General features: G+C 35.2%; 1 protein-coding gene across 8 annotated transcripts in view; it reads right to left on the bottom strand.

Annotated features, from left to right (window-relative positions):
- Window positions 1–2,312: 2,312 nt before the first annotated feature.
- Window positions 2,313–18,526, bottom strand: part of LOC128697796 (8-oxo-dGDP phosphatase NUDT18) — a 36,964-nt gene continuing 20,750 nt past the window's right edge. For 2 of the 8 annotated variants that reach the window (XM_070099622.1, XM_070099623.1), the window contains exons 7-8: window positions 16,311–16,555; window positions 2,313–6,056 (exon numbers count right to left, since the gene is read on the bottom strand). In XM_070099622.1, coding sequence (XP_069955723.1) covers window positions 5,858–6,056; window positions 16,311–16,555 — 444 coding nt within the window. In that variant the 3' untranslated portion in view covers window positions 2,313–5,857. Of the gene's footprint in view, window positions 12,060–16,310; window positions 16,556–18,526 lie in introns of all 8 variants that reach the window. The other 6 variants (XR_011393928.1, XM_070099625.1, XM_070099626.1 and 3 more) reach the window with 6 other exon arrangements.

Raw genomic sequence — 18,526 nt, 5'->3', positions numbered from 1 at the left:
GGGCAACAAGAGACTGAACTAGAAAGGGTTGAGGGGAGTGCGAAAAGTATCATCAGAGTTTGTGGAGTAAATCAGTCGTTGTCAAGAAGTCAATGAGAGAGTCAGGATTAAAGGAGGGTCCATCAGCAAGAAGGGAAGGTAAAGAGAGAGTAGTAGAACGAAGACGACGTTGGAGGTAAATTCTGCGTGCTCGTTGATAGAGAGGGCAGTCTAACAGAATGTGGCTAATCGATACTGGAACTTGACACTGCTCACAGAGAGGAACAGGGTGCCCCTCCATGAGATACCCATGAGTAAGACGAGTGTGGCCAATGCGAAGGCGGGAGAGAGTGGTCTCCCAACCTCGGCACTGATGACAAGAAGACGGCCAGTAACCTATGCTCGGTTTAATAGAATGAAGTTTGTTACCGAGCAGAGTTGACCAACGTTGCTGCCAACGGGTGCGAAGGTGGGTAGCTATTGCAGCAAAATAGTCCAGAAATGGAACACCTCGATAGGAAATTGGTAGGTCATGTACTGCTGACCGCGCAGCAGTGTCTGCCTGTTCATTGCCCTGTACGTCGACATGACCAGGGACCCAACAAAAAACAATATCTTTATGTTTGGTAGAGATACGGCGTAGCCAAAGTTGGATACGGAGAACTAGGGGATGAGATGTATCAAATTTTCGTATAGCCTGTAGAGCACTAAGGGAGTCTGAGACTACTACAAATGATGACACAGGCATACAGTAGATGCGATACGAATAAGTGCTGCAAGAATGGCATACAGTTCAGCAGTAAAAATGCTAGCTGAAGATAGTAAATGCCCCCGCACGACGCTGTCCGGAAACACTGCTGCGAAGTATACCTTCAAAATTTCTGAATCAAGTTCACCATCAAAAAGGCACCCCTTCTCAATTGTCTTCAAGGGACAGGTTATTTTTCACTTCAGCTTCACCTGGGTTTCTGAAATTCTTCATTCATTTCTACTGTTAACTGAAGGAATTGAAACTTTAGTGAGTGGACATTGGTTACACCAGACTTGATATTTTTCAAGCACACTGACTAACTGCTGCTTCTCATTAAGCACCTTGACATCATGCTCTACAGATCAGTTTCTTAATGTGATGACATATCACTTATGTAGAGCTCTGAAGTCTTGATAAGCTGTACACAAAGCAAAATGTCACACTGAAAATTTGATCTGCATATACATTATGTCTTTCACTAAATCCTATTGTGTTGTGTCCTTATATCCATGTTTATTTGGAAAGCCCCACCTTTAATGTAGATTTTCTAAGATTTATTAACTGATTATATTCATGGGGAAGCATTCAGCCAGTTGAGAGTCATACAACACCTGGGAAATGGTGGTGGGGAGGTAATCAGGTTTGATCTGAAGAATTATTATTATTATTATTATAATCAAAAAGAAGCACTAAGCCACAAGGGCTATACAGCTCTGTGATCTGAAGAAGAGGAGAGTAATTTAATTACTTGCATCAACAGTCCTTTGTCAGATTCATCGCACCCTCCTTTGAAAGTTCTTGACCTGAAGAAAGTGGTTACTGGGTCATTTAGAATGCTAAATGAATTTGTTTGTTAGCTTGTTTCTGTACTCAAAGCCACTACTTTGTTGTTATTACATTCATGGGGGAGAGTTAAGCCTGTAGAGGTCATAAAGAAATGAGGGGCAATCAGATTTGATCCAAGAAGTATTATTTTACAATCAAAACTAAGTGCTAAACCCACAAGGGTCATACAGCAATTCAAGGAAGAGCTTAGATTCAATTGCTTGGATCAACAGACCTTTCTTGGCATCAAGGTACCTTTCTTGTTATGTATTATGTTCATGGTGAAGTGTTAAACCCATATTGGTCTTCATTACTTAAGGGAAGGTAGGCAATTAGGTTTGAGCCAAGGGAGGGTAGTGTAGCTCCAATTCTTTGGATGAAGAGCACTTCACCAGCATTGTTACCCCCACTTAAAGGGACAACCAACTGCAGAACCAGCCTTAACTTTTGAGTAGAAACAAGGAGTATACAGCTCTCCATGTGCAACACACACATGTGCAGCGTGTAGTCTCCATGGCCACACCACTCTCATGTGAGAAATCCTGAACCAGTGCATTGGAAATCATCAACAAAGCCTGAAGTCTCTTTCACAAAAAGGTGACTACCCAAAGAGAGGTGTAAACTTCAAAGTTTTTCAGATTACATACAAACTGCAAATTAATTTTTTACATAAATTTATTCCTCATTTATTAAATTTGCATTATACAATGTTGTTCTTAGGTCTTTAAACAGTATTTTTGGTTATTTAAAATAAACATTATATTGTATTTAATCCTTTATTAACATAATATAATTACAAATATTATCATGCAGCACAGTACATCTGATTTTATTCTATTGTGCATAAGTAAAAAAATAAACTTTACAAAACATTACCTTTCTCTTAACATGATAAATTCACTTAAAATCTGCAAGAATGTATTCAAACAGTAAAGTCTTGGGTAACTGAATAAAATTACCATGCCTTCTCAACAATATTAATGTGTGTGTTTTAAGTCTGTCATAACTAAAGCTACTGCAGAGATTTAGAAACAAATCTACAAGTGGAAGATGCTTGAAAAGGAAGACACAAAAGCTAAAGTCTGCATTTGGAAGCATTGATCAAAATATCATTATGATTTGCTAGCAAATGAAATTACACTGCCTGACATTGCAGATAAGTACATACACCTTTAATATTACATAAACCATCTATACACAAAAATAATGCTGTGTAATGCATTTAATGTTATGAAACATTTTATATTAAATTTGACCTCAAAATAATACATCTCTGAGCTTCAATATTTACTTATGACAGAGCATTTTGTACAACACTGAATGACTACATCCAATCGTCCAAGAATATTAGTAAAACCAACTACGTGTATTATTATTATAGCCAAATTCGGAAAAAAATTAAAGCAGAAAGAATGCAGATTTAATGGAAGAGTAAGAGAAAAAAAAGAGAAAAAAGAAAAACAAGAAGAAAAAGGAAGAAAAAAGAAGAAAATAGAATGAGAAAAAGAAAGATAAAAAAGATAAAAAAAAAAGAGAAAACTAAAGAGAAAAAGTTAACAGAGAAAAAGAGATAGAGAAAAACAAAAAGATAAAGAGAGAGAGAGAGAGATAACACACAGTACAAGATGGATATAATCATAACATTTTAGTATTCTATATTAACCTTAACACTGGTGTGCTTCTAGTCAGTTTTTAACACTGGTAATTTTCTACATAAATAGTGACCCAAAGGAGGAATCAAATTCATCATTATTCATTCTCCAGCTGTCTTTCCAGAAGTCCACAAACATCACAATTTAGCTAATTGCTGTAACAGTCTGAGCATCTAATATATGCAACTAGAGTATAAGCATATATTTACATTTGTTGTTGCTTATTTCTTGTCACTGATTCACAATCACATTATTCAGTTTACAGATTTTTTCTCTTAGAAATGGCCAAATTTCTTTGCTGACAAAATCCTTGTTGTGAAAGTCTAATTTAACACTGAAACAATGAGTATACAAATCACAGTCATATGGCAAAATTCCAGTAACACTCAGTAGTAAAATACTGTATACATGAATATATATATACATGTATACATGAATACTGTATACATGAGCAGGATAATATTTAGTGAAGGGATTCAGGGAAACTGGTTATTTTTATAATACCAGACTTGAGTCCTGGAAATGGGAAGTACAATGCCTGCACTTTAAAGGAGGGATTTGGGATATTGGCAGTTTGGAGGGATATGTTGTGTATCTTTATACATATATGCTTCTAAACTGTTGTATTCTGAACACCTCTGCAAAAACAGTGATTATGTGTGAGTGAGGTGAAAGTGTTGAATGATGATGAAAGTATTTTCTTTTTGGGGATTTTCTTTCTTTTTGGGTCACCCTGCTTCAGGCAATATACAATCTCCATGTATAAATACATGGTCAAAAAGGGGTTACTAATAAAAATTAAGAAAAAATTAAAAGGCAATAAGCATTTTAAAACCAACATGGCATATAATGAATAATAAAGTATTTTATACACCTTATAGTACAGTACTATTTAATTGTTTTAGGATACAATGCAGCAATACAGTGTGTATAGTTTAGTGCTTTCTTGCGAATATATTTGTACATAAAATACGCTGTAGAGCACCCTGCAAGGTACAGTAAACTAAATGGAAGATGGTAAGATAAGCAAAAACATACAGACATTGGAAGTGAAGCGAGACTGACTAGAAAAACAGCACTTATATAATTGCTGCCATTGGCTAGTATTCTGATGCATCAGTTTCACTAATGTCATGACTATTACTTTCTGTGAGAGCCTGAGCATCAGTGGTGCCTCCTATCTTGGCACCTGAGATTGAGCATCACTCCCCTTCACTATTGCAGCCAATATATTAATGATGTTGATACCTTAAGATATTAAGGTAGATACTAATATAACCTTTTAATGTCTGAGTGTAATAAACCTTGATCTCAAAAATGCATGAGGTGTTATAAACATTGACCACTGTTCTCTTCATTTTGAAGATCTAGATGTCACTAACAAACAACAGAACTTGCCTGATATAAGGGTTGGTAGGCTTCCATTTTTTTTTTTTTTTAGAATGTACTGTACAGAGGCAGCTTCATAAAAGTCTATCTTCAATGTTTTGCCAGAAACCATATACTAGTCTTTAGAGAAACAACTAATGTGCTTCATACATTAGGGACTGAAGTTCTGTGAACATCAAATTGATGCTAAATTTACTCTATACAGGGATAGTGAGAGGTAATTAGGTTTATTTGAAGGGAAGGTTAACCCCAATTCCTTGGATCAAGAGCTCTTCACCAGCCTAAAGGAAACCCTTTCCACCTCCTTAAGGGATTTACTCTTGCAGCATGGTACAAGGCACCGCTTGAAAGAATGGATTGGACTCATACCATTTCCTTTGCTAGTAGATGGCTAAAGGAATGTTTTAGAACTTTGTAAGATGCTGAACACTAGCAGTGGAGTAGTTTCAAACACCCATTTTATCATTAATAAACAATTCATAATTAAAAAAATAATACATGTTGATGAAAATATCACATCCGCAATACTTTACCGTCTTAAGAGGACTCAAAGGGCTAACAAAGATGAAAGTAATTACCACATTACCAGAGGTTTCCTCTCTGAACTACCTCTCTACACTTTGTGTCACTATAGCAAAAGAAAAACAATATTCTGAAGAAACATATTATTGAAGTAGGGATTTGGAATGCAAAACCTCTATGTAAGCAATCATGAACAAGAAGTAATGTTTATGCAATGTGCTGACCAATTTTAGTTTGATTTACTTGCATCCTATTTAGAAGAATTTTTGCTCTTGAATTGTCAATATCTTCACCCTTCAAGAGAGAGATTCCTTGATGCTGATGAAGAGCTCTTCATGCATGGAACTGGACATGTCTTCTGCTTCCTTGGATCCAACCTGATTGCTTCCCATTTCCTCAAGTGCTGTAGGACCCCTATGGGTCTAGGGGCCACCCCCACATGAATGTACGGTAATAATACATGTAGGTAAATCCACTGACGGCTTAATCCTGAAGTCTAAACTTTAAATCAAATGAGAGATACATGAATGACTTTACATGAACATTTACACCCTACTCTGTGATACTTCTGCCCTAAACAACATGTGTATTTTTCAAGAGACAGCAATTGAGAAGCTGACAGTAACAGAATAAGAAAAACAATATATGTAGATGATTATTTTCACAATAAAATATACTATAAAATTTAAGAGGTATCAACACAAACTGTAAAAACCAAGCGTAAAATAAAATATTTAATTTAAAAATAGTGAATGGACTTGAGTTCTGGAGGTGAGAAGTACAGTGCTTGCACTCTGATAGTAGGCGAGGGATGTTGTAGTTCAGAATGTAATATGGATTGTGATGCCTGGATATTTTTGGCAAGACAGCTATTAAATGAATGATGGTAAATGCTCCTCTTTCCTCTAGAATCATCATACCTTGATGGAAAATCGCTACTGTGGAAAAAGAAAAACTACTGCATCATATATAGTACAGGCTACAAAATATCAAAATACACGATTATCAGCCATTAACAAATTAGTATACCAACTTATCATATTTCTCAAAATAAAAAGTACACTAATAATTCTTACAGAATTAACACTAAAGAATATTATTATCATTAAAATCAATTTAGGTGCTAAAACCCACACTAAATAAAAACTTGTCTCCCACAGCAAAATATTTACTATATAAAAATTATTCACTAATCAATATAAATATATTATTCCATGTACAGTAAGTTTTTTTTTTTTTAAGATTTTATATAATATTTAATACCAAAAATACAAAATTCATTTATTAAATAGTTCCTTAAATGTCAAGTAAGGGAATCATGCAAATAAGATCAACAAATTTAAAAGTAAAGTAGTGGAACATTATTACTGTTATAACGAGATTCATTATATTTTCCAAATCCCATAAATATCTAAGACACTCACGTAAGACTTTTCTTTAACTCAATTACGTACTTCAGATATTAACAAAATACATTTTCAAAGAGCTTTAAGAGAGTGACATCTGTACAATGGATAAAGGCAACCAATAAGATCTGCAATGCTTGCTACTTATGGTTTTTGCCCTAACTGGTAGCAACAAAATAATTCCAAACACTAACTGGGGACAACAGAATAATTCCAAACACTACACATTGTAACCTTTACAAAGAAATAAATCTTTATCTTTTTTCTAACTGCCAGCAACAAATGTCAATCAAATCCTCCAAAAGCCATCGAAACAGGCTAAGAGAAACTAAATCTGTTAAATCCCACATTCTACTGAATGCAGCCATCACACGATAACAATAGTTATATATTGTAATTAGGATCCCATGTCTGTACGACAAGAGACCAAGATAAACTTCCAGTTAATCTCGATTATTTTCAAGCTGACACAAGGAATAAGCGACTTCCTTACATATTACAATAGTTAAAATTTCTGCTAGCTTTTATAAAAAAAATCTGCCTTGTAAATAGCCCTTCAGCATTACCTAGCACATGTTTGCTTTTATGACTATTTCCTCTGGACAAATTTACATAAAATCAATTGGAAAATCTATATGTATACATTTACAACTGGTGGGCAGTATTAATGAGCATTATGTGCTCCTCTTTCTTACTATTGACTCATTACTCTCCCTTATTTTTATTCACTCATTCTTCTCCCTTACTACTTACTTATTACTTTCCCTTACTACTTACTTATTACTCCCTTACTTGACCTCTACTTAAGCACATGATTCCCAGTAGCTGAAAGAAAATGTAAACAGTAATGTATAATTCATAATAATGGAAGTAATAGACCACGGTGTATATTTTCAGTCAGTGCACCCAGAGGCTGCAAGACTGAATACATAATTTTACTCAAAAATCATATTTAGTTTTCCCAAAAGTTGGAATTTCATTGTAACAATAACAGCTTCACTTTGCAGTGCTTAAAACTAATAAAGGTACTGAAAACAATTACCCAATTCTTATACCATACCATGTTTTCGACATATAGTACAATATAAAAATAAATGTGTATACAGATAATGTACAATATAAATATATATGGAGAAAATGTATCATCAAGAAGCTCCTGACATTATCCCTGGGAAGACTAAACCAAGTAAAAAGTGCCTTGTGCTTGGGCTGTAATACAGTATGGTATATTAAAAATAAGTTATTTACACAGTAAAGGGTATAGTGCACAGCAGTGACCAACAGAAGCCATTGCATTGACTCTCTTCTTTACCGATATATATTTTTTGCAGTATCACTTATTAATAGACCCGATTATATCACAACTACGGAAGATGGAGATGCAGCAGTGCCAAGAGTGCTGAACCAACTCCTACATGACATACAGAAGGGGTGAGAAAGAGCAGGATTTCCGGTGTGCAGTTGATAGTTTTTTTTATGAGATGACATTTAGCATAGAGAAGTGGGGAAGGGCATTTGGATACCAAAATCAATACAGGAGAGGAACCACAAGGTTTGAAAGCAGACTTGGGGAACTGACCGCAAACAGACTGAGATCATCAGCAACTGGTGACGAGGGAAGAGCAGCACCAAACTCAATTGATAAGTGTAGACACTCTGAAAAACGAAGATTGTTTCTCAAGCTTTAGAAAGAACAGTAAATTGCATTCAATGATTTTTTCCTCTGTGATTCCAGCTTACAGTAAGTACTGCATTTAATATAAGAGTGTTAGTACTATATTGAGATTAAATAATTTTGGTTAACACAGTACAGTCATACCTCACTCATCTGAAATGATCAGAACCAAGAGCTTCCTATTTTAGAAAAGATATTTTGAGTATGTAATGCAAAAACAATGACAGCAATTCTCTCCAGAGGAGAGAAGGGTTTATGATTAATTTTCAATGAGCAGGAACCAGTACATCTCTTGTAAAAGAGTTTCAGATAAATGAGTTTTGACTATCAAATTTCATTTTCAGATACAGCATAGTCTTGCAGTGTGAAAGAAAATTAGTCATACTGTAAATGTAAGTAACTTACAAGCTTGCTTATTAGGAATTCCTTAGCTGCCAACAGAAGCAAAAGTAAAAGCAACACTTTTATCATGGTAAATATAAGTACAGAAGATGGGTCACCAAAGCAAACCAAATGTCTTTGACTAAACATACTTCTTCGCAAGTATCAAAGAAACCCTATATAACCAGAACTACACCTGTTTGATCATAGTATGTTGTTAGAATTGTTATAAATTATAATTACAGTATTATGCTTACAGAAAAGAACATTTTAAAAGTAGGTATTAGTTCCACTGTCAAAGAGCACACACAGACATAAACAAGACAGTGACCATAACAGATACAATAAATTTTTCAATGAAAATACACTTTAAAAACACCATAGTTCAGTGTTTTATACAAACTAATATAGCATCTTATTTTGTAAATTTCTACATAAAATTAATAATGAAAAAAGTACAGTAATAAAATGAAAAGCACATTGCATTCTTTTACTCAAGCTTTTTCACTTAAGCTCAATTTTATGGTTTCTCTTTATTCAAAATTGTTCTACATATAGTACTGCTCTCTTCAACATAGTGCATATAGCTGCCTTCTCACAACAAAGCTACAACCAACAGTGTAGTGTACTGTATTCCCATTTAGTAAACACATATTTTAATGCTTATTAGTTACAATACCTAAATTTTTACTATTTTTAAACACTCATTTCCTTTAGTAACTATTCCTAGTTTTAAAAAATATTACTCTGTAGAAAAAACTGCACATTCTTCGTCACATTTTACACCATTCAGCTTTCTGGCAGTGTCTATTAAATCTTATATTTTTTGTCTTCTTTCAAGGTATTGTCAAACTGAGAAAACTTAAGTCTTCTTGTCTCCTTACTAGCATTGTGACTTTTTTTTTTAACAATTCTATTATATGCTTGATCTTAGCAAGTGTTAATCATAGCTGTCTTTTATCCTGTCTCAGTTTATGATTTTTCTATACAATGTTGCCATATGCTTTTTACTGTTTATTACTAGTCACAAAAAAAATAAACACTAAACCAAATGGATGATGCACTGCTAAATGATAGAGAAAAGGTGTGTGCAGGGGGGATGCAAATGCCAAGGGACAAAGCTGGTGTGAAATACTGAATTTTCTTATTTCCTCAATCTCTTTAGGTTTTTACATGCATTTTTTATTTTCTGTGTCTGACAGGAATGTAGACAAATGGTTCAGAGAACTGGTAGGATGATGAATTAGAGACATGTATAACACTTTGATATCTTTATTGTGGAAACACTTCATCAACCTGTGACTTCCATAGTCAAATCACATCAACTCCAGGCTGAGGGACTGACTACCTCAAACACATTCTGATCTTCAACCATTCTTCTCTGTATTGGACTAAGGAAGCCACTGGATGACAAAATGTTTCCACAATAGATACCCAAGTGTCTAATTCTTCATCCTGGCAGTTCCCTGAAAGATCTATCTAATTTTTCTGTCAGACAGCAATATCTTGGGATCCTGATACAGGGAATTCTATGCTTGCCTGATCTATAGGCATGACCCACTTCCACCTGTGGATTTGTCCAAGGTGACACTGCCTATGACTGTTTCACCTCACCTGTCTACAGTATACAAGCTTTTCCATACATATGCTGTACTAATCAAGATTAAAGGACTTATCACATTGACTCCAGGCTGAGGGACTGATTACGTCCAACTCCTTCTGATCTTCAACCATTCTTCTGTGTACTGGACTGAGGATGCCATTGGTTGATGAAACGTTTCCAAAATAAAGATACCCAAATATTGCAAGTGTCTAATTCATACTCCTCCATGCATTCCTCTCCTTCCATAACACCAAACAATCCTCTCTTTCCATAACACCAAACATTCCTCCTTCCATAACACCAAATATTCCTCTACTACCAGAACACTAAACATTCCTCCATACATTCCTCTCCTTGCATGCATCCCTATCTTTGCAACTTCTTCATGCATCAAGTAGTTACTAAATAAATTTACACAAGCAACTAAATATTCAAGACAAGTGGGACACTCCTGTCATGTGTGGCATTTGACAACTGGAACAGCTTAGGAGGGATTTAACCAAATCACCCTTATTTTTAGAGCGTAATGCATTTGTACTATGTTAAAGATGAAATTTTTTATACCTTTATGCAAGCGTTTGGCACTGTTCCACATGAGAGAGTTATTGGAAAGGTAGAGACAAATGGTACTGAAGAAACATTCTGAAATTAGATCAAAGCATTTATATCAGAAAGGAAACAAGAGGATGAGCATAAGTAGTAAATTCAGAGTGAAGCTTTTTTATCAAGGATTTTTGCCTTGGGCCTCTTGTTCTGGAACCTTTGCTCACCATATTTATAAATGATATTGGAAGAGGAGTTAATAACAATACATATTAGTAAATTATATTTGATGTGGCATTCTTTTAATACGAGTAAAATATTCCAACAAAGACTCAAGACGGCTACAAGAAAATCAATATCTAATATTAGCGAGTCAAATGTGAAAAGAAACTAGAAGTCATAGTTAGCAGGGATCTGAAGTAAAAAAAAAAAAAAAAAAAAAATACACAAATGCCAAAAACAAAGTCAACAGGGAATTAGGATAAGGGTATTGCAAAAAGATCAACTTTCAGCTTTTTCTTAACCTCATGAGATATTACTTGGGGGTACACTGTACAGTTTTGGCCACCACAGTGTAAATGTAAATTTTCTTTCAAGTTCAGTATATGTATAATAAAAGAATGAGAAAATTATTCCCCAGCTTTAGAAAAGAATTTTCAACATGAAGAGCGACAAAGCTATATCTACATTCTTTCAGAATAAAGAGTGAAGGGAGACATGAATGATGTGAGCAAATGAATGATGGGGGTTTATTAACCTTTTCACTGTCGCAATCCCCGAAATTAAAACCTATGTTGTTTAAAAAACTATTATACACATGCACATGTTCAATTGCTTCACATTACTACTGTTCTAACATACACAGGCATTGGTCATGTTTCTAGAACTGTTGCTGTCTGTAGAAGCCCTTCAACACACCTCCAAACACAGCAGTGTTTTACACTCTCTACACAAAGTGTGTCCCTGCACTTTGCTGGGCCCCATGGTGTGTATGCACAGACATAACATCTCTTTTGAGCCTATTTCTTCTTGCCTGTAGCAGGAAATGTAGTTAGGAAGTAATCACCATATGTACTTCAAACGAGAGGGCATTTAGCGATGATCAGTATGGTGGTGAGTATGTTGTGCAGTGCAGGTGTTGTGATCTGGTATTTCTGCATTATTTGTCTGATGACAAACTGAAGTGGGCACATGGCAATCGGTTGCTCGTCTTGATCTGGTACATACTGCATGTATTCAGCATTGCAATGTCTACACGATGGAAGAAAAGTCTCACGTACCACTTGTTATTCTTACAGACATGTTCTCTCATGCTAGGCCTACCAAGCCTCTCCTACCAAATTTGAGATTATTAGAATTTATGCGCAGATCTACGTAAGCAATGCTAACATCAATAATATAGATCTACATGGGAGACAGTGAAAGAGATAAAGAAGATGTAAGAGAGATTTGAAAAATAAATAGAAAGAACTTTACACAATGGATTCAAGCTGAAAAGTTTAGAATTTAAAACAATAGATAAATGGCGATTCAAAAATAGCATTACAGTAAGTGTGGAAAGAGTTACCAAACTACATCACTAACGGAAATACACTGTCAAGTTTCCAGGATACGCTGGCAATTACCAGAGAGAGAATGGCTATATTTTATATGAACCAATAAGCCTTCTGTAATTCCTTATGTTCTTATTTGTACACTGTTGAAGCCCTATTCAAAATAACTCCAAACATTCCTCCATGCATCCATTTCCTTGTACAGTACACCTCTCTATACTAAAATACCTGTCACCCACTCATTCCCTCCCTCTTTGTCTTTTCCTATCATCTCGGGTCATCTGCTCCCAAGTATGTTTCATCATAACCATTCAGATGAACTCTGAAATTAAATCTGATCTTCACTATTCTTCCCAGCCCTTAGTACTTTGCAACTCACATTCAGATGATTTGCAATCATAAACTTATCCTCAATGCCACTTATACCTAATTTTATTAATAGACCCTGTACAATACAACTTTCATTTGTCATGTTCTTATGATGTAGAGTAAAAACTTGGTTTTGAGTACTGGCCACTGTATCATACTAATGGATCTTTCTCATGAGAACCTCTCGTGCACTTCAATTAAAAAAAAACTACACATTATATATATGAATGCATGTGTATATCTCAAATGCTACTGCCTTGATCTGACTACTTTAAATTATCTTTGATCAACTACTACACATTTATTCATCTACTACTTGAGGGATAACCATGTGTGGGATCTACTAAACTTTCAATATGTTAATTCTTAAAACACATCCTATACTAACAAAATAATTCCCCTCAACCAAAGCACTTGTTATAAAAAATAAAAACAGAAGATCTCTGCAAAAAAAGTTTATGCTAAATTAAAGTAAAGCAACTTGAGTGAGGTAAGTTAAGTGAGGTAATAAAGGTACTATTATAAATTACAGAAACATGAAAACATACTTTAAAGCAAATAAACATTATCTGGCATAAAAAAAACAGTTTTAGCACAGATTTTGGGTGATCATGCACAAAGTCAACTTAGTCGTGTAAAAAGACTGGAGTAAATTTAGCTGCTAATGATGTGTGTAACTGAGGGGTGGAGGTAAAGCTTTGGACATCCAGCAGGTGTATGTTAGCATGTTAGATCAGAGTAGAGCAAAGTGGTTCTCAGGATTTGATGAGCTGTCAACCTCCCATATACTCACTCACACTCACTCACTTGCACTCTGTCTCTGTGCATACATGTGTACTGTTGCATGCACCAAATATATTATATATTTATTTGGTGCTCAGAAGATGAACCACAAACTCTGTAGTCATCGTTACTAGCTGTAAACCAGGAAATCAGAGGCATCTAGTGGTGATATACAGCCTTATATCATCTGGTCACCATTAGGTGTGCTGTGGCATTCTGACTTGTCAGGGAGGAGTTGAGGGGCTGGCTTGATTACCTCTTTTGTGTCAACTGTTCCAGCCAGACTCTCTCAGGCCATCGGCTGGCATATAGCTCACTGTTGCCTCTGGCTTTAATTTTTATTACAGTATTCACTGTTTACATTAATGTGGCTTGTAAAAAAATCCTTGTACACTAGGAATTATTATATATGTACAGTGATTTAGTTAAGGAGAAATATATACTTTACAGTATATAAATCACACAAGCTATTTCTGAGTGTAATTTCTTTCCCTGTCAAGTGAAATTTGTGACTGTTATTGACCACTGTTTATAATACAACCCAGCACTGGAAGTACTAGAGTAAATGAAATGTATGTTTATCTGAGTGCCTCTGCAAAGACAGTGATTATGTATGAGGGATGGTGAAAGTGTTGAATAATGATGAAAGTTTTTCTTTCTTTTTGGGTCACCTTGCCTCAGTGGGTAATGGCCGACGTGTGAAAAAAAAAATGTATATACAGACAGACAAACACACAACACAAACACAAATACACACACACACACAAACAGGAGCTGTTTGTGTGTGTGTGCAACCACAAATAGCTAAGTACACACACATATACACACACACACACTCATTAGGTATATATATGTACCATATGTATATATTAGATTCATCTTATAAAATATTCAACAAGGTACTTTTGTCACTCACAAGCAACATTCTTTAATAACAAATAATAAATACCAATAAAGTACGGTATTCCCTTAACACAGTACTGTACCTATAGTAATAATGATCATCATAATAATAATAAACACAAGAGAAATTTATCACTTTATCCCACTGTACAAGAGTTGATAGACACAATGGGATGTTTTTATAGGCTTGATCTACTCCAGTGCCATGAATTTAGTACGTATTAGCTAATGATGTGAATTATTGTTATCAAATGAACTTAATTTATGCACTTCATGTATGAAACATCTAAGATGCTGTAAAAAAAGAAGACTTGATAAATCTGGCAAAATTAGGAGAGGTTTCTCTCACTATATGAGGTATAAATTCACTCTTATGCTATTACTTGAGCCCACCACAACTTAAATTTTTTTAACAGTATTTCTTTACATATCACTAAACTGATTTATACTGACATTCAGAGGAAAGAATGACTAGAAGGAAAAAAGATATGGGCATGGAAAATCCAAGAGTATTTTAAACAAAAATTCTATTGTTGACTTTCAGTTTTAAGTGTCTTGTGTCAAGTCAAAAGAAAATAGACACCAGTCTAGATGAAGTCAAGTTGTGCCAAAACATTCAGGACTAGGGGGTGGAAGGAGAAAATAATAAGGAGATAATGTATTCACAGGTTCATAACATGTGAACTTCAATGCAGACAAAGATAGGATAGTTGGCTGGTGGTTGAGGGGAGATGGAAGGTAAAAGGGTGGAGGATTATGATTGAATTTTGGATTAAATTTCTATTCTAATTTGCTTTTTTGAGCAATAGCATTTTTTTGGTATATGACCACTTGATGCCTACCTGCTATGCTCAAAACCTGTTGGTAAAAATAAGTAAATTTACTGTATTTTCCCAATATTGTATGGTATAGAGCTTATGATTGAATTTTGAATTTTATTTTATCACTTTTTTTTTGCCAAATTCATTTCTGTTTTGTATATAACCATCTGGCATATTTGAGATAAACTCATATTGTCTGGTAAATACTAATCGAGAAATATATAATTAAAAGTCCGAGAACAAATCCCTATGTTTTACATGCTATATTGTGTGTACTCTATCAGCATATGGGTTAGGGAAGCATTTATTGCATAAAGTAAGGGAGACCTCTATTGCAATATGATATAAATAATTTTTAAAAATTCTTTTACTTTTAGGATGTGTGATTCACCTAAAATATTTTTTACTTGAAAAGATACACTAACATTCTTGACACTCATTACATTAAAAAGCTACTCTCTCCTTACACTACCAAGACAATTGGTACTACATAATAACTTTTCCCTGCATAATAAAGTACTCATTAATGGGTTTCCAATGCATTTTCTAACTGCAGTTTTTCAGTGCATGAATACTACTTTTTAAATACATTCTAATACAGTATATCTTAGATACTTTATTGTTAAAAAGTATGTGATAATATTATAACAAGATATACAATGAACAAACTGTTCTAGTCTAAGCACTACAGTACTGACTCATTTAACAACAGAATTCGGGGAACTCAATTTAAAGTTCTCCCCAAAAAAGTGAATTTTTAGCTATACTAGAATTGAGATATTTCATAAAAGTATCTTGGCAAGAACATGCATAGAATTTGCCATGTTTCTTAATTATTTTATTTAAAGTTAAAGAGACCATAGGTAAATTATTAAGTGTAAAAAATGTAGTATAGCTTTAAAAACTGGCAATATAATAAGAATAAAACCGAGGCCCTAAAATGTAGAAAAATAACTACAAACCATTAAGATGTTCTTCAAGCAAGTGAACAATAATGTTCTTAGAGGTGCTACATGCTCAGTTACTTAGTGTGGTGTTCTGCAGCATACAATAGATGATCCCACAGCTTGAATAAACCATTAAGTACTCAGTAGCTGCAGTCAACCATGAGAACCCCCAAAAAGGTTGAGATCACAATATATTTGCCTGTCTTACCGTATGACGTTCAAAGGCACAGTCATATTTTTGCCCATGCGGTTCAGCAGATCTTCACCAACAGGTTTGGACAATTCAATCCAAGAGTATTTGTCAATAAGAGGTACATCCTCAAGTGCTTTACGAACAGGAACAAGCAGTGTTAGACACATTCCATCATGGTTACCACTTGGTGAACTTGTTTTGAGCTCAACATTCAGAACACCTTGGGGTCTATGAGGTGGTAAGTCAGATCCAAAAATTTCCTGTGGAGAAAGGAAAAAGAAATGAACAGCCAATGAGATCTAATAGGCAGGCTGGCATTGTGATAGTACTTGTACAAAAAAAGATCCTTTCTCATCTCCGTTCCTGTTTACATACTGTTGGAGTATGAGCAGAATAACATTTTGTAAAAGGGATTCAGGGAAACCAGTTAGCTGGACTTGAGTCCTGGAGGTAGAATGTACAATGCCTGCACTTTAAAGGAAGAGTTTCGGATATCTGCTGTTTGGAGTAACATATGAACTGTCATATCTGTGTGCCTCTGCAAAGACTGATTATATGTGAATGATGGTGAAAGTGTTTCTCTCTTTTTGGGTCACTGCCTCAGTGGGAGACAACCACCGTTGAAAAAATGTAATAAAAAATTAAAAGAGAGAGAGAGAGAGAGAGAAAAAAAAAAAAAAAAAGAAAAAAGAAAAAAGAAAAAGAAAGGGAAAATAAAGTGTAAGAGAGAGAGAGAGAGAGAGAGAGAGAGAAGAGAGAGAGAGAAGAAGAGAGAAAGAGAAAGAGAGAGAGGAAGAGAGAAGAGAAGAGAGAGAGAAGAGAGAGAGAGAGAGAGAAGAGAGAGAGAGAGAGAGAGAGAGAGAGAGAGAGAGAGAGAGAGAGAGAGAGAGAGAGAGAGAGAGAGAGAGAGAGAGAGAGAGAAGAAGAGAGAAGAAGAGAGAAGAAGAGAGAAGAGAGGGAGAAGAGAGGGAGAAGAGAGAGAGAAGAGAAGAGAGAGAGAAGAAGAGAGAGAGAAGAAGAAGAGAGAGAGAGAAGAGAGAGAGAAAGAGTTTGTGTTAGTTATAGGAGGGTGGGGGCAGGTGAAAGAGGGTGATTGGTGGAATGAAAGAAGTAAAGTTGTGATAAAGAAGAAAAAGGGTTATAAAAGCTTATGAGAGGCTTTTACAAAGCAGAAGTGTTATAAGAAAAGCAGAGTATGTATATGGACAGTAAAAGAAAGGTGAAGAGAGTGGTGAGAGTGCAAAGGAGAGCAGATGATAGAGTGGGAGGAGGCACTGTCAAGAAATTTTAATGAAAATAAGAAAAATTTTGGGAGTGAGTTAAACAAGTTAAGAAAGCCTAGAAAGGAAAGTATGGATTTGTCAGTTAAAAACAGAGTAGGGGAGTTAGTAGATGGGGAGAGGGAGGTATTAGGTAGATGGCGAGAATATTTTGAGGAACTTTTAAATGTTGAGGAAGAAAGGGAGGTGGTAATTTCATGCACTGGTCAGGGAGGTATACCATCTTTTAGGAGTGAAGAAGAGCAGAATGTAAGTGTGGGGGATAGTCGTGAGGCATTACGTAGAATGAAAGAGGGTAAAGCAGCTGGAACTGATGGGATCATGACAGAAATGTTAAAAGCAGGGGGATATAGTGTTGGAGTGGTTGGTACTTTGTTTAATAAATGTATGAAAGGGGAAGGTACCTAGGGATTGGCGGAGAGCATGTATAGTCCCTTTATATAAAGGGAAAGGGGACAAAAGAGACTGTAAAAAATTTAGAGGAATAAGTTTATTGAGTATACCAGGAAAAGTGTACGGTAGGGTTATAATTGAAAGAATTAGAGGTAAGACAGAATGTAGGATTGCGGATGAGCAAGGAGGTTTCAGAGTGGGTAGGGGATGTGTAGATCAAGTGTTTACATTGAAGCATATATGTGAACAGTATTTAGATAAAGATAGGGAAGTTTTTATTGCATTTATGGATTTAGAAAAGGCATATGATAGAGTGGATAGGGGAGCAATGTGGCAGATGTTGCAAGTATATGGAATAGGTGGTAAGTTACTAAATGCTGTAAAGAGTTTTTATGAGGATAGTGAGGCTCAGGTTAGGGTGTGTAGAAGAGAGGGAAAATACTTCCCGGTAAAAGTAGGTCTTAGACAGGGATGTGTAATGTCACCATGGTTGTTTAATATATTTATAGATGGGGTTGTAAAAGAAGTAAATCCTAGGGTGTTCGGGAGAGGGGTGGG

This window comes from Cherax quadricarinatus, chromosome 68 (assembly GCF_038502225.1).
Source record: "Cherax quadricarinatus isolate ZL_2023a chromosome 68, ASM3850222v1, whole genome shotgun sequence".
NCBI classification, from domain to species: Eukaryota; Metazoa; Arthropoda; class Malacostraca; order Decapoda; family Parastacidae; genus Cherax; species Cherax quadricarinatus.
Note: the sequence above shows the minus strand (reverse complement) of the source record. Positions and strands in the feature narration are given on the sequence as shown.